This window comes from Tupaia chinensis, unplaced genomic scaffold (genome assembly GCF_000334495.1).
Source record: "Tupaia chinensis unplaced genomic scaffold, TupChi_1.0 Scaffold000315_1, whole genome shotgun sequence".
Classification (NCBI taxonomy): domain Eukaryota; kingdom Metazoa; phylum Chordata; class Mammalia; order Scandentia; family Tupaiidae; genus Tupaia; species Tupaia belangeri.
Genome location: NW_006159808.1, coordinates 1285482 through 1302397, shown reverse-complemented (window position 1 = coordinate 1302397; position 16916 = coordinate 1285482). Strand labels below are relative to the sequence as shown.

The window sequence follows — 16916 nt, the reverse complement described above, 5'->3', positions numbered from 1 at the left end:
CCGCAGTTGACTACGTGGGAGTCCAGCGACATAGCCATTACGCTAACTGCTGGTTCCCTCTTATGGTTCTTTTCTAAATGTTTTAGAAAGTTAGGACTGATTGTTTGGTTCTTCCCTATGGGTAAATGTGATTTTCTAGCACAAAGGTCAGAAATAAACAGAGAGAAAAGGGGAAAGATGAAGCCGGTGTAAATTATTGAATATAATCAATGCTTTATAGTACAGTGCTCTGCAGTAGGGTCGCCACTTGAACTGTGGCCAGTCAGCATCCACTTAAATATGGGGGGAAAAAAAAGAAGGTAAAATACTTTATTTTTTGGCCTTGATTGCATGGAGGGATGAAAATATTTTGGATACATTAGATTAAGTAAGATATAGTATTGAAGTTAATTCTACTTGTTTCTTTTTCTTTTTTTTTAATGTGCCAATGATAAAAGTAAAAATTCCATATGTGACTCGTGTCATGTTTCTGTTGGCAGACAGACCTAAGATAGGAATACTGCCTAGTCTGAAATCTAAAACTAGTCAAGACTGAATTAAACACCTAGTAAATATTATTGGAACAGGATACTATGAAGTCTTTAACATTATGTTAGTTAGGGTTTGATTTTGCTCTTTAAGGGCTCACCTGATAATGAAGATTAAGTAATTCAAAGAGAAAATTGTTGGCATTTGGTAACTTATAGTTTACCTGCTTTGAACAAACAATATTTTGATATTCAAATATTTAATGCTGTATGTACTTTGATAGAAAGGAAATCTGGTAGAAATACCTGTACCTTTAGACTTCCAGACAGTTGAACACTAGAAAACAATGTCATCACCTTTCTGATATCGATTGTGGACTATAACAACAGGTGACGGTGACGCCTCTGTAACACTGAACAGGGATGACGTCGTAAAGGCACCACACACAGGGACCGTAATTGAAACCTGGATTCCAATTCACAACTCATTATAGAGTAAATTAGTATAGAGCTGGATGAATAACTTGTGAAAAGGAAAATACAGGAAGCATGCATTTCTACACTTAACTTACCCAAAACAAAAATGTATTAAAAGTGTATTTTTTTTTAAGTTTGATTACCACTTTACTGTCTCCTTCAAGTGGTGCATACTAATTTGCTATTGACACTACTGTAACTTTATTAACAGATGACATAACTATTATTGGAGTCATGCTGAGATCTTTAGTATTCTTTGCTTGGTTGGGATTTCTTGTATTTTTAAATAATGATGTGCTTTGTTGTAGTGGCTTAAACAATTGATCTCTCAGTCCCTTCTATGTTGGGTATTGGGTGACTTATTTTTTCTTTTTTTTTCTGCTTTATTAACTATTGGTTTGCTCTGTTGCCTATTCACGTGCTCTTACAGATGCAACTAATTCATGAAATTTCCAACTTAAAGAATTTAGTTAAGCATGCAGAACTGTATAACCAAGACCTCGAGGTGAGCACTCATGTTGGTATTTCTATTGATATGTAACCCGAACTGTAAACCATACATCATATGTGATCAGCTTCAACTTTAGAAAATAAGGGGCTCATATGATAAAATACGAATAAGTTATCAATGTAAACTATTATATATGTATTTTCCTTTGTAATATCTCAGAACTCAAGACAGATTCTAAATTGTGTTTCACTCTCTTTTGATTCTTTCAGAATGAGCTAAGTTCAAAAGTAGAGCTGCTTAGAGAAAAGGAAGACCAGATCAAGAAGCTACAGAAATACATAGACTCTCAGAAGTCAGAAAACATAACAGCGGATTTATCGCAGTCATCGGTAAAAGTCAGATTTATTTCATTGTGTAATCATATTGGCATTCATAGTGCACCATCATCGTCGTCCTAGAAAATTAGCTTTTACTAGGTCTGCGAGGTGGTGGGCACTGATGTAAGCTGCTTACATGGGTCTTCTCGAACTGTAACTGTGAGGTAAAGACTCTTGGTCTCGTTGACATCTTACAGGTGGGAGAACATTCATAGAGTTGAGCATTATCATTCTTGGAGTGAAGAAGTGTAAGGAGGTTAGGCATAGGTTCCCATTAAAAGTCAGCAGTCCAAAAGTATTTTCATTTTTTTTCTTTCTTTTTCAGTTTTATACAAATGCAAGTTTTATGAAGTTAAGATCTCAAGATGAACACTTAATGTTGGAATGATAACAACTATGAGATATATGTCATACGTAATGGAGTATGACTTCCAAAGTCTCGTTAATTTCATTTGATTAATATATATTAATGCATTCTGGTGTACTTTAACCTACATTAGGAGTTTGTTGAGTCTTTTTAAGAAATGTGTATCTCTGGATGATTTTAGTCGATAGGAGATCTTGGCATTAAATAATGCCGAAGCTTCTGGTAAAATTGTTGACCTCTTTCAGTTTGCTTTCAATGTACCTGGTTACTTTTAAAAAGTATCAGTTTTGGTCTAGTTTTTAACAGGCAATAGTTTCTAGCAGGAATTTTTCAATATTAGTTTTAGGTCTGTTATTTTCTTTTCTTTTTTTTTTTTTTGGAGAGGTTTTCGCTATAGGGCGTGTGCGCTCACCAGACAGACAGAGAGAGAAAGTGAGAAATCACCTCCCCAGGGGGGGATGACCACGCCACAATTCCTTCTCCTTGATTCTCCTCTCAGGATCTTGGGCACGCATGCACATGCGCCCGGCGTGAGTTTAAGCCACCAGGTCCGGGACTCGAACCACAGTCGACTACATGGGAGTCCAGCAATATAGCCATTATGATAACTGCTGGTCCCGGTCTGTTATTTTCATTTGAGTGTTATTTTTACAATGTTTTTGACCTTTTTAACTTTTTTCCTCTTTTCTTTTTTTTAAGTTGCCAGAGGGCACAGAAAGAGGCGGGGGTGGGGGTGCAGATGAAAGCACACCACCATGGAGTATGGTCACTTCTCCATTCACCCATTGGATGGGATTTGGGGCACACAAGCATATGTGCCCAGCATGTTTTTCAGTTTCAGGACAGAATTTGAACCTTGGTCAGCCATGTGGAATCAGTTCCCTTAATCCCTACACCTTGGGGTTGGCCCTTTTGTCTTGAAGACAGCATCTCACTGTCTTAAAAACACTCATTTTTACTATCTCAGAACTCAAGACAGTCTCTTTTGTAGTTGAGACTACAAGTGCACCCACCACATCCCAGCTTCTCAGAGTCTCTCCAGGTTGTCCATGCTGGCTGTGAACTTACAGGCCTCCTTCCTCAGCCCCCAAAGCCGCAGAGATACAGGCACGCACCCTGGTGCCTATCTTCTGCAGAGCACTGGGAGTCCAGCCCAGCTGCCCATGTGGTCTCAGGCTGCCCAGAAGTGGTACCAACCAGCTTGCTTTTTTTCTTTAGAGAAAGAGATTTTTGTATAAGGCATGTGTGCTCCCCAAAGACACAGAGAGACAGAAGGTGAGAAATCCCCCTCCAGGGAGGATGGCAGTGCCACAGGGATTTTGGGCGCACACACGCCTGACATAAGTTTCAGGCCACCAGGTCTGGGAATCAAACTGTAGTCAGCCCTGTGGGAGTCCAGCACTGTAACCACTGTGCCACTCGCTGGCCCCACCAGCACGCTTTTTAAAAAAGCAGTTCACACCATTTGACATCCCACCATTCTGAGGCCCCGGGGAAAAGGCACTTCACTACATTCCTGGAGCCTCTGTTTAGAGAGTCAAGCAGAGCTGGCCACTTCTTAAAAACTTTTTACTTCTTTTTTATTCATTCATTCATTCATGTGCAAGGGTCTTCAAAAAGAAGTCATGGGAAATGTGTGTTATGAAAAAACTAATCATGAATTTTAGTTTGTTTCTTTTCATCAAATTAAACTCATACTTCCATTCTTTCACAAACTTTTTCAAGTATCCTAGTATTCGTTTCTTGCCAATACGGTTGAATTCATGTAAACTAAAGTCATGTTAAAACACTATTCTTGCTAAAAATGAGGCTGTAGGCCTTTTCGTGTATTTTTCATGTGCATTTTCTCTTCCATGAGTTGCCTGTTCATATCTTTCCTCCATTCTTCTACTGTATGGTTTGAGTTTTTCTTTTCAGTTTGTGGTTTAGGTACTTAATTTTAAGTAACCACTCTCCTGTCATAAGTTGAAGAAAATAGCTTAAAATAAAAATACTTAAGGAACTTCAACAACCTAGCTGAATATTTTGTTAACCTTTTATTAAACGGTAACAGATTTGAATTTATAATACTTTCACTTCCATCCATTACTCTTATAATTTGGGAAAATAAGGCCAGCATTTTTTAAAATATGTATGTTAAGTAAATTTATTTTACTTATTTGGTGATTAGAATATGTTCGTTCATTTTGATTAGTTAGGAATAATATTTATGTGTATGTTTTCTAAAGTACTTTCCAACTCTACAAATACTAGAGCTCACCAAATCCCTTCAACATCTGTTTAGGAGAACACCGAGGATCTAAAACAAATGAAACAGACACTGTTTGATGCTGAAACTGTAGCCCTTGATGCCAAGAGAGAATCAGCCTTTCTTAGAAGTGAAAATTTGGAGCTAAAAGAGAAAATGGTAATAGCTTTCATAGTACTTAAAATAAAACACTTGCAGCGTCAGCACCTGTTATGAACTTGCAGTGTTTCTCTCAATAGAAAGAACTCGCGAATGCATGCAAGCAAATGGAAAGTGATATTCAGTTATCTCAAAGCCAGTTGGAGACAAAAAAGAAAATGCAAGTTGATCTAGAGAAAGAATTACAATCTGCTTTTAATGAAATAACAAAACTCACCTCCCTTGTAGATGGCAAAGTTCCAAAAGGTATTTTATAATTTCAGACATCTTTTTGCAAATCTAACTTCCTCTAGAAATGTACCTAAACAATTTGACAACTGCATTCCAAGGATTAATTTTTTTTAATATTTAATGTTGTTTTAATATCATTTGCTATTAGTCTTTTTAAAGATTTTCATGGGCATCCCATCATAAAGGCTTAAAAGTTATTTTTCAAAGGAACTGGACCGGATGTTAAAGAAAGTGATTCAAGAACTGTTAAAAGTTAGATTACACGTTTGCCAACATTAGCTCTCTGTTTAATTTACAAAAAATATCTTACTAGATGTGCTCTGCAATTTGGAATTGGAAAGAAAGATTACTGACCTCCGAAAAGAACTGAATAAAGCAGCTGAAGACAATGAAGCTTTGCGGAAAGAAGTAAACTTGCTCTCAGAATTAAAATCTTTACCCTCTGAAGTAGAGATGCTGAGGAAAGAGGTAACCGTTTTAACCCTTCTTCTGAAATAAAACGGCTGTGCAGCAAAGCCTTCCCCATTTCCGTTCACTTTGAGATAACCTTTGATTCACTGTGTTAACAGTGGAGACACATAGATAGTTTGTCTTCTCGTTTATTCTTTTGTTCCTAGATGAAAAATGTATTTCCAGAGTATATTTAATATTGTACTTAGTAACCTGATCTGTACCATTTCTGTAGCCCTCAAAGGTTGCATTTTAATTGCTCTATGGCCTACCCTTAGTCTTTTCCTTTTCTTCCTATTCCCTCCCACCTTCTTTTTTGGGGGTACTAGTTTTATCACTGTGTTGAATAAAAGAGATTAGTGAGGTAAAGGGGTAGCATGGATGAAATTTTAGAGGCCAACATGGATTTTGCAGGCTGGGGGATGCTTTTGTAAATCGATGGTCTGCCGACCTTTCCTGTCTTTCTGAAAGAACTCAAAGTGGCAGGAATCTGAGCACTTCACACAGGCAAGCATCACGCCAAGGAACTTGAGAAGTATTTAGTCCTATCAGCTCTTTTAAAGTAGTTTTTAGCTCCAGCAGTTTATCAAGCTCCTAGTTGAGCCACTCAGATCTACCTCCTAGGCCTATGATTATAATCCGTATCGAGGAACCAGCAGCTAGTGTAATGGTTACGGTGCTGGACTCCCATATATGCCCACCACAGTTCAAGTCCCAGACACGGCAGCTTGAAAATCACGCTTGGTGTGTGTGTGTGTTTGTGTGCGCACATGCAGGCCAAAAATCACAGGAGGAGAATGGAGGAGAAGGGATTGCAGCATGGCCATTCCCTCTGGGGGGTGATTTCTCACTTTCCCTCTCTCTGTCTCTCTCCAACAAGTGCATACACTCAATGGCAAAAACCTAAGGAAAAAAAAATAATCAATATCCTAAATTATTCGTATTTTCTTTGTCTCTTCTCTCTTTTTATTATCTCCCTCTACCTTTATCTTTCACAATAATTAAACTATTAGTAAACTGAATATGCATTATTTAAATTATATGGGTAATTATTAATTACTAATCATTAAGTAATTTAAATCATGCATTTTCTGTTGTAATTCTAAACAATTGAACATTATTTAAATAATTCACGGGTTAAGTTTTTAGGAATCTGAGCCACATTTAAGAAGTTAGAAAAACCAAGTAAGTCCAGTTCTGAGAAAAACCATGAAATGCTTGTCACGTGATAGTTAGCAAACACTCCAGAAAGATAGATGAAGGAAAAAGATACATCCTAATTGTTCTCTAGGAAATTTATACTAGACTCCAAAGACGTTAGAAAACAGAACATTGACGCTTACGTTAGAGAAATCTTAGAGTAAAAGTATTGCCGTTCTGGGTGACATGTCACCCGTGATGTGACTGCCTAGAAAGGCTGGTGGGGAGGACCGTGGCATGGGACCTTTACAAAGGTGCTTGTCTGTCTTTCTCACTCTCTCACTTTCATAAAAGAAAGAAATGAACTTTAAAAATAAAGAAGTTTTGCCTTTCTTCATTTAAATGACTTTTTTTTTTTTTCAGAGAAAAAAATTTTTTCCTGAAAATTGCTTTCATGGGTCCTATGCTACTAATATCCCTATGACTTTTCCCCCCCCAGATACATGATAAATCTGAAGAACTCGATGTAATAACGTCAGAAAAAGACAGATTGTTTTCCGAAGCAGTTTCTAAGGAGAGCAAAATTCAAAGTTTACTTGAAGAAATTGAGAAAACTAAAGACATCCTAGCAGCAACCGAGTTGAATTATAAAAACACTGATCAAGAGTTACAGGATTTCAAAACCCTGCATATGCAATTTGAGCAAAAGTATAAGATGGTTCTTGAGGAAAATGAGAAAATGAATCAGGAAATTGGAAACTTCTCCCAAGAAACGCAAAAATTTAGTTTAAGTCTGGATGCTCTGAAAACTGAGGTTGGTCTAAGATGCTGTCTAGAGAAATGATCTTCTGGGATTTGGTCTCTCTCTCTGTCATAGAATGTCCTGGTTTCCTGTGTCACATCTGCTTTTTCTCATTTTAAAGCTCTCTCATGCTACCCAAGAACTTCAGCAGAAAACAACCGAGGGTCAAGAAAGAGCCAATGCAATGGAGCAGCTGAAGGAACAATTAGAAAATAGAAATTCTAGGCTGCAAACTATGGAAAAGGAGAAAACGCTGATAACTGACAAACTTCAGCAAACCTTAGAGGAAGTAAGAATCTTAACTCAAGAAAAAGGTGAATTAAAACAGCTCCAGGAGAGCCTGCAAACTGAGAGAGACCAACTCCAAAGCGATATTCAGGAGGCCGTAAGTGCGGTAAGGCTTGAAATGAGTACACCTTGAAAAGTCAGAACCCCTTTAAAAACTCACAAAAGCCGGGAACCAGCAGTTAGCGTAATGGCTATGTCGCTGGACTCCCACGTAGTTGACCGCGGTTCACGTCCCGGACCCGGTGGCTTAAAACCCACGCTAGGCGTGTGTGCGTGTGTGCCCAAGATCCCAAGAGGAGAATGGAGGAGAAGGGATTGTGGTGTGGCCATCCCCTCTGGGGGGTGGTTTCTCACTTTCTGTCTCTCTGTCTCTCTCTGTCTGGCAAGCACACACACCCTATAGTGAAAAACCTCCCAAAAAAAAGAAAAAAGAAAAAAAACTTACAAAAGCCGTCATTTATTTATGATCAAGTAGTAACTATAAAATCACCTTAATTGATTCATTCTAATGGAAATTTCTTCATATGTCTCCGACAAAGAACATAGATACTCAGGAACAATTACGAAATGCTCTCGAGTCTTTGAAACAACATCAAGAAACAATAAACACACTAAAAATGAAATCTTCTGAGGAGACATCCAGGAATTTGCATAAAGAGGAAAACATAGAAGCTAAAGATGAATTTCAGCATAAGGTAAAGGGTATTTATTTTTGAAGTTTTCATATACCTTTTGTAGGCTTTCATTTTAATCTCAAACACTTAAGTTCATAATTGTAATCTCAATTTGGTTATTCACCATGGTAATAAAACAGTAATTTGAGACATTTAACTCTCATGTCTTTGACATCACTTCACTTTAACATTTACAATCAATCTGAAAAGCAAAAATGTATGAGTTCAAATTTGAAGAGGTATTATTTTATTTTCTAAGACCTGATATATTTTAAATATCTTTTTTTTTTTTTTTGGAGAGATTTTTGCTATAGGGCGCGGGCGCTCGCCAGAAAGACAGAGACAGAGAGACAGAAAGGGAGAAATCACCCCCCGGGGGGGTAGCCACACCACAGCCCCTTCTCCTCTTGGGATCTTGGGCACACACACATGTACTCAGGCCCAGCGTGAGTTTAAGCCACCGGGAACAGGACTTGAACCGCGGTCTACTACATGAGAATACAGAGACATAGCCATTATGCTAACTGCTGGTCCCATATTTTAAATATCTTTAAAAGCACTACCTCTGACTTTTAATAAGGTAAAAAGTATTGACTGTTATTAAGTATGACTAAAATATTATTTCGTGTCAAATTTTCTATACTAAATGTGCTTAAGGTTCACAGTTCAGTCAATTACAGGGGGGTTGCCTATAATTTTATACAGAGGTTCCATTTATAATACATTTCTACTTTTCCAAGGTACCTTTAAAGTATATTTAAAATCTGTTATTGACAGAATTTTTTTTTTTTTTTAAGTTTTGCTATAGGGCACATGCGCTCACCAGAGAGAAGCAGGGTAGCGGGGGTGAAAAGTGAGACATCACCCTCCCCGGGGGGGGGGGGCGACCCCACACTACAATCCCTTCTCCAATCTTCTCTTAAGATTTTAGAAACACACGCACACCTGGCATATTTTCTAGGCTGCCGGATCTGGGACTCAACCCGTACAGTTGGCCATGTGGGATCCAGCCTCCTTAACCGTTCTTTTAAAATATATTTATATTCTAGATGGTGGACGGAGATAAAAAACAGAATTTAGATGCCAAAGAAACCCACACACTGACTGCAGACGTGACGGGTAATGAGATAAGTGAACAACAGAAGAAGATACTTTCTTTGATGCAGGAGAAGAACGAACTCCAGCAACTGTTAGAGAGTATCCTGGCAGAAAAGGAGCAGTTGAGGACTGACCTAAAGGAGAGCATCGAGATGGTAAGATTTGGCGCTGCGTATACTCAGCAGCACATTCTTGTCTTCATTTCAGATTTGTATCCACTTTATGAGGTGTAATTGCCATGCAGTAAGTGTATCTGACAGAAGGGTGCAGTGTTAGGGCATTTGACAGATGTTCTACGTATACACTCTCCTCCCCAGTTGAGACAGAAAGTTTCTGTCATGCCCTATCAGCCAATCCCCATCGCCCCCTGTCCCACATTGTCGCCGTTCTGATGTTTCCAGCAGGATCGCTATCTTTTCTGGAACTGCAGACAGTTGGAATGATGCAGCACGTAGAGTTTTGTCTCTGCCTTCATTCCACATCCACCTTGATTGTCAAGCAGTATTCCACTGTATGACTCTGTCATAATTTAGTTTAAATCCCTTCTGTTGATGTAAATCTAGTTTATTTCCAGTATTTGGCTATTTCCTACAAAAATACTACAAACATTGTTGTGCAGTCCTTTTCCTGTACGTACTTTTGTATTTCTCCATGGTAGAGACCTAAACGGAATCGCTGTGTCACAGAGAGGTGTGTTTAACTTGACGGGAATTTGCTAGACTGATTTTTCAAAGAAGTTGCACCGTTTTACATTCCCATCAGCACGTGGCTCCATGCCCTCCCTCGTCAACACAGTCCTGGGTGCTGTTACTTTGACCCCTTCTTGATCCCATTTACCTTTCTCAAATGACTGAAGATGTTGAACTTTTTTTCCTTTTTTATTTTTTAAGGTCTTTGCCATAAGGGTGCATGTACTCACCAGACAGAGAGAGAGAGAGAGAGTGACAGGGAAAGTGAGAAATCACACCCCAGAGGGTTAGCCATGCCACTGTCATCCTTGCCCCTCCATTCTCTGAGATTTGGGCATGCACGCACACACACCCTGCATGATTTTCAAGTTGCCAGATCTGGGACTTGAACCACGGTCAGACATGTGGAAGTCCAGCACCTTAACCACTATGCCACCTCCTGTCCTCCCCCTTTTGTTTTTAGGTTTTTATTATAAGGCACATGTGTTCTCCTGAGAGAGACAGAGAGGGAAAATGAGAAATCATCCCCAGGGGATAGCCATGCTACAATCTCTTCTCTCCCATTCTCCTCTTGGGATTTTAAGCGTGCGTGCACACACGCCCAGAGTGATTCTCAAGCCGCCAGGCCTCAAACCGGAGAGTTGGTCACGTGGGATTCAGCACCTTAAACATCTTGTCACTGCTGACCTTGCTGCTGAACATGTTTCCACATGCTTATTGGCCGTTGTGCCGCTTGGTAATTTATCTGTCCTGTCAATGATGTGTTGACATTGTCAAAAGGGCTTGGTCAAAAGAGCTAAATGTAGGTAAGCATACAGACAAGAATTATATTCTCTTCTGGCTTATGATATGCTCATGGTCTTGGTCCATGAAAACCTTACTGTGTGAGCTAAATTCCTGGGATCAGCTGAAGTCATGCTAGCAAAGGGTGGCTGCTGCTTTGAGCTTTCTGGTGATCAGTACCAAAATGCCAGGATCCTGGTGTAAGAAAAATACGTGACTATAGCCTTACTGTCAGGAGATGAGAGCTTAGCAGTGGTCTCTTCAAGGTGAGCTTTCATGATAGAATATTCAATCCAACCTTCATTCTCATGACAGGAGTATAAATTGAGCACTAAAGAAAACAAAAAGCAGGGAGACCAGCAGTTAGCGTAATGGCTATGTCGCTGGACTCCCCTGTAGTCGACCGCAGTTTGCGTCTCGGACCCGGCGGCTTAAACTCATGCTGGGCGCGTGTGGGTGTGTGCCTAAGTTCCCGAGAGGAGAATGGAGGAGAAGGGATTGTGGCGTGGTCATCCTCCCTGGGGAGTGATTTCTTGCTTTCTATCTCTCTGTCTCTCTCTCTCTGTCTGGCGAGCACACGCGCCCTATAGCAAAAACCTCTCCGAAAAAAAAAAAAAGGAAAAAAAGAAAAGAGCAAAAAGCCTGTTGGTAGGTCTGTATGGTAAATTAAGAACTCAAAAAGAAAAAAGCAGGTTGGTAGGTCTGTATGGTAAATTAAGAACTCACTTTATTTTTAAATTAGTCTTCTAAAACCATTTGCCCTCATTTCTTTATTTTCAGGGTGAGGTAATGACGATTTTTTTTTTTACCTGATGTTGTAAGTATTATTTATTTCAGTCTCAATTTTTTTTAAATTATAGACCATTGAAAACCAGGAAGAATTAAAAAGCAGGTTGGTAGGTCTGTATGGTAAATTAAGAACTCACTTTATTTTTAAATTAGTCTTCTAAAACCATTTGCCCTCATTTCTTTATTTTCAGGGTGAGGTAATGACGATTTTTTTTTTTACCTGATGTTGTAAGTATTATTTATTTCAGTCTCAATTTTTTTTAAATTATAGACCATTGAAAACCAGGAAGAATTAAGAATTCTTGGAAATGAACTTAAAAAGCAACAAGAAATAGTTGCACAAGAAAAGAACCATACCATAAAGAAAGAAGAAGAACTTGCCAAGACTTCTGAGAGACTGTCAGAGGCTGAAGAAATGCTCCGAGAACAGGTGAAATTTTTAAAGCTTTTCCTGACTCTGCTTTCTGTGTGTGTGATACATTTCCACCGACCTCACCCGGTAATAGCGTACTCTCCCAAATGAGAGATCTTAGTGGTCATATCTTGGACTGTCTCAACTCCTACTGAAACCACAACTAACATTCCCTGTGAGGATTACATTATTCTAGAGTGTTTAGAGGAGAGAGGGCCTATGTTATCAGATTCATTCACCATGCATTTATTATTTACTAGTTACTGAGCACTACCTTGGGCCAGACACTGTTCTGGACGCTGGAAATACGTCAGTCAGGAGAGCGAGGATCCTTCCTTGAAGAGATGTCAGTCGCTCTCAAAGTGCAAGTTGGTCACCGTCGCCATCTCTTAGATGTGTGCCTTCCCCAGAGTCATTTTGTTCGTGGCAGTAAGGTGCCGTTGTAGTGTTTGTATCAGATACCAAACAAATTACCATGTGCTTGATGGCTTGGAGCAATAGAAGTTCATTCTGTCACAGTTCTGAATCGTAGAAATCCAAAAATAAAATGTCAGCAAGACCGTGTTCCCTCCAAACATGCTAGAGAAGAATCCTTCCTCGCCACTTCTGACCTCCCCCACTCCCGTTGGCATTCCTTGGCTTGCGATAGTGCAGTATAGTCTCTGCTTCTGTCCTCACACGACCTGCAGTCCTTACTGCATCGCAGAGACCCCGTTTCCAAGGAAGTTCTCGGACGGGTGCCAGGCAACCATGGGTTTTGGGTGGTATGCTATTCCACCTGCTGTAGACACCTGGCCCAGAAGGCTACTTTATTTTTAAAGCCACTTGATTGTTTATACTGGGGCATGTAAATTATTTTATGTAAGAATCTTGAAAGAATATAAGCAAAATAGTAATTATAAAAATTGTACATCTTAAGAGCCAACAACTCCAAGAAAAACAGCAACAACTTCTTAGCGTACAAGAGGAGATGAGTGAAATGCAGAAGAAGATGAATGAGATGGAGAATTTAAAGAATAAATTAAAAAACCAAGAGTTAACATTGGAGCGTGTGGAAACAGAGAGGCTTGAGCTGGCTCAAAAACTTCAGGAAAATTATGAGGAAATGAAATATCTAACCAAAGAAAGAAATGATCTAAAGGAATTACAAGAGTCATTTGAAATAGAGAAAGACCAACTTAAAGGCTATATAAAAGAAATTGAAGCTACAGTAAGTTACACCCTCTATTTTCATCTATAAAATGTTTCTTTAAAAACTGCCAATTGCAGGACCAGTGGATGGCGTAATCGTTATGCCACTAGACTCCCACATAGTCTACTGCAGTTTGAGTCCCAGACCCAGCGGCTTAAAACTCACACCAGGCGCATGTGCATGCATGCCCGAGATCCCGAGAGGAGAATGGAGGAGAAGGGGTTGTGGCATGGCCATTTCCACGGGGTGGGGGGTGGATTTCTCACTTTCTGTCTCTCCAGTGAGCACAAATGCCCTATAGCAAAACAAAACAAAACAAAAACTCTCAAAAAAAGCTGAACCAATTGTTAATGGCATGGCAACATTGGGATGTTATAATATTCTTTAAATTTGTCTTGCTAATTAAGGACCTACAAATAAAAGAAGAACTGAAAATTGCTCACATGCATCTGAAAGAACACCAAGAAACTATTGATGAACTAAGGAGGAGCATTTCTGAGAAGACAACTCCAATAATATATCCTAAGGACTTAGAAAAATCCAGTGCTGAATTACAAGAAAAGGTATGGCTTTTTTCCTTCCTTTCTCCTTTGAAGCAAAGATAAGCCATAAATAATAGCCATGGTATGGCGCATTCATTTGTTGGGTGTTTGTTAAGTGTTTAATGTGACAGGCAGAGTCCTGGTTGTAGAAATACCATGGAAACGAGAGATAAAAATCCCTCCAATCCATTCATAGGGCGTGGCGTATCTGATGTTACCTTGCTTGTCTCCGTGCTTGTAAGATAACGTCAGATAATGGAGATGTACAGTGATTGGATGTAGGTAACAAATCATAAAATGAAAAGAAAAAAGTCTAGAAAGGTAATGTTACGGAGAAGACGAAACATTGGGATAACTGGGCTAACCTATGTTAAAACTCTCCTCTGTGCTGGGCGTTGAGACTCGGATATAAACAATATCTTGTTCATTCTCCCCTAGTATAGGCATATAGAAATAAATCCCAGTTCCAGTGTTATAAATGCAGCAGTGTGAGCAGCAAAACTACACGGAACCACTTAGGATTATCGAAAAGGGACTTAATCATAGAACAAAATGAGAAACAGATGAAGGGTCATCTGAAAACAGGGCCGTGCATGTATTGGGGTAGTCTGCCTGACCGTGATTTTCTCTAGTAGCATTTGGAAACTGGTATAGAAATAAGCATGGGTGTAGGCTCGATGGTGCAGCTGCAGAAAACGCTGCTCAGGAAAGCCATACACAGCGACCATGGTTCGAATCCCCAGCCCCATTGGCCTGAAAAGCACAACAGGCACAGGCACAAGAGCCCAAGATCCTCCGAGCTGGAGCACTGGAGGAAGGGGGTCCCAGCGTGACCAGACCCTGTGGGGGGTGCTCCTCTCCCTCTACTCTCGCATACACATACACATACTCTATTGTGAATAAAAGGAGGAAAAGATGTCTAATAAGCATACAACTCACTGAACTGAGTTTGCGGGTAAAGTCTAAATATTTGTTCATTTTGGATCTAAGCTGAAAAAAAAATTATTTCAAAATATGTCTGGCAGAAAAGTCACGAATAGCATTAGTGGGAAATGAGTGAATAAATTTGAATAAATAGTAGTTTGTGACTCAAACTAAACCCAAGTTTCAAGATCACCTTCACTGCTATAGAAAAAATATCCTTACCTTCTACCTTTAAAAAATTAAGATAGGGGACCAGCAGTTGGTGTAATGGTGATGTCTCTGGACTCCCATGTAGTCAACCGTGATTTGGGTCCCGGACCCAGTGGGTGAAACTCACGCCAGGCATGTGTGTGTGCCCAAGATCCCGAGAGGAGAATGGAGGAGAAGGGATTGCAGCGTAGCCATCCCCACTGAAGGGTGATATCTCTCTGTCTCTTTCTAAAGTCTTTCTGGTGAGCACAAGCACCCTATAGCAAAAACCTCTCCAAAAAAATAAAAATTAAAAAATAAGGTAACAATCTCCAGGTAGTAGCCTTGGTGTTTTATGATTGTCTTAAGATCCCAGTGCTTCATGAGAAAGAGGAGCTACTTCCTAGTGGGAGAGAAGTCAGTGAGATTCAGGAAACGACGGAACTGGACAAACTGGCAGAAAGCAAGGGTTCCACGGTGCCCACAAGCCTAGAAACAGAAAGCCTCGGGGTGATGGAGGAACTTCAAGAAAGTCGCGAGGAAATAAAGTCTCTAACTATGGAAAGAGATGACCTCAAAATGATAAAGGAAGCACTTCAAGTTGAATGTGACCAGCTGAAAGAAGACATTAAAAAGACTTTGGCTAAGGTAAGCTTTTTCTTTTCCGCTCATCTTAATAAATATTTTAAGAGAATCTGGGGCCAGCAGATGGTGTAATGGTTACGTCACAGGCACAAGAGCCCAAGAACCCCCACATGGCCAACTGCAGTTCAAGTCCCAGACCTGGAGCTTGAAACTCACACCAGATGCATGTGAGTGCGTGCCCAAAATCCCTAAAGGAGAATGGAGAGGGGATTGCAGCATGGCCATCCCCCACTGAGGGGTGATTTCTCACTTTCTATCTCTGTCTCTCCAGCGAACACACACACCCTATAGCAAAAATCTCTCTCAAAAATAAATACGTAAATATTTCATGAGAATTAAGTCTTTGGAAAAGGAGTATTTATATCATAGTTACAGTGTTACTACTAATTTTCTTTGAATGACTCTTAATCATAAAGTAAGCAGAAATAAAACTATTAAATATTGCTTGTGAATACTAGGAAACTATTGAAACCAACAGGAAATGTTTTAGAGAAGACATTCATTTTCTTAAATATTCAGAAATTATTTAGAAAAAGAATGCTAAATTGCAGGAGGGCATAAGGCCAAAAATGAATTATTTTCTTTCCTTCTTTTTTTCTTTTGGAGAGGTTTTTGCTATAGGGCACATGCACTTGCCAGAAAGAGAGAGACAGAGAGACAGAAAGCAAGAAGTCACCACCCAGAGGGGATGGCCACGCCGCAATCCCTTCTCCTCCATTCTCGTCTTAGGATCTTTTGTTTTGTTTTGTTTTGGAGAGGTTTTTGCTATAGGTCATGTGTACTCGCCAGAAAGACAGAGACGGAGAGATAGAAAGAGATTGAGAATAGATAGATTGCTCTGTAAATGAGCCTTTGAATCCTGCCTTAATTTTGTTGTTGTTCATGTTTGTTTGTTTTTTAATTTGTTTAATTTATTTCAGGTTTTTGTTATAGGGTGTATGTGTTCACTGAAGAGAGACAGAGACCGTGAGAAATCACTTCCCAGGGTGCATGGCCATGCCACAATCCCATCTCCATTCTCCTCTCAGGATTTTGGGCATGCACACACACGCGCCCAGGGTGATTTTCAGGCTGCTGGGTCTAGGATTCACACCATGGCCAGCACCTTAACCACCACTCCACCTGCTAGGCCCACCTTCATGACTTTTTAAGAATCCTGATTTCTTTTTTCCTAAGTAAAACATCTCTGGATACCAATGTACTGTTTTATGATTCTCTTAAGCACCCAGAAGCTCAAGATAAACAAGAACAGTCCTTCAGTATGAAGGAAAAAGACACCGAAACTCCAACCATAATGGACGAGATGGAGCAGTTGAAGGAGCAGTTGAAAGCCAAAGACTCCGCGCTGCTGAGACTAGAAATGGAGACGATCATGTTGTCTGGGAGACTTCAAGAAAGTCACAAGGAAATGGAATCTGCAGCTAAGGAAAGAGAGGACCTACAGAGGCTGCAGGAAGGTCTTCAGTCAGAAAACAACCAACTCAAAGAAAACATAGGGGAAATTATGGCGAAAGTAGGTCTC

General features: G+C 39.8%; 1 protein-coding gene across 1 annotated transcript in view; it reads left to right on the top strand.

The window, feature by feature from the left end:
* Positions 1-16916, top strand: part of CENPE (centromere protein E) — an 83764-nt gene that overhangs the window by 22341 nt on the left and 44507 nt on the right. The window contains exons 17-30 of the mRNA XM_006151156.3: positions 1375-1449; positions 1665-1784; positions 4424-4546; positions 4627-4792; positions 5091-5245; positions 6867-7181; positions 7291-7563; positions 7997-8152; positions 9181-9384; positions 11762-11920; positions 12822-13112; positions 13502-13657; positions 15119-15397; positions 16617-16907. Coding sequence (XP_006151218.1) covers positions 1375-1449; positions 1665-1784; positions 4424-4546; positions 4627-4792; positions 5091-5245; positions 6867-7181; positions 7291-7563; positions 7997-8152; positions 9181-9384; positions 11762-11920; positions 12822-13112; positions 13502-13657; positions 15119-15397; positions 16617-16907 — 2763 coding nt within the window. The remainder of the gene's footprint in view (positions 1-1374; positions 1450-1664; positions 1785-4423; positions 4547-4626; positions 4793-5090; positions 5246-6866; positions 7182-7290; positions 7564-7996; positions 8153-9180; positions 9385-11761; positions 11921-12821; positions 13113-13501; positions 13658-15118; positions 15398-16616; positions 16908-16916) is intronic.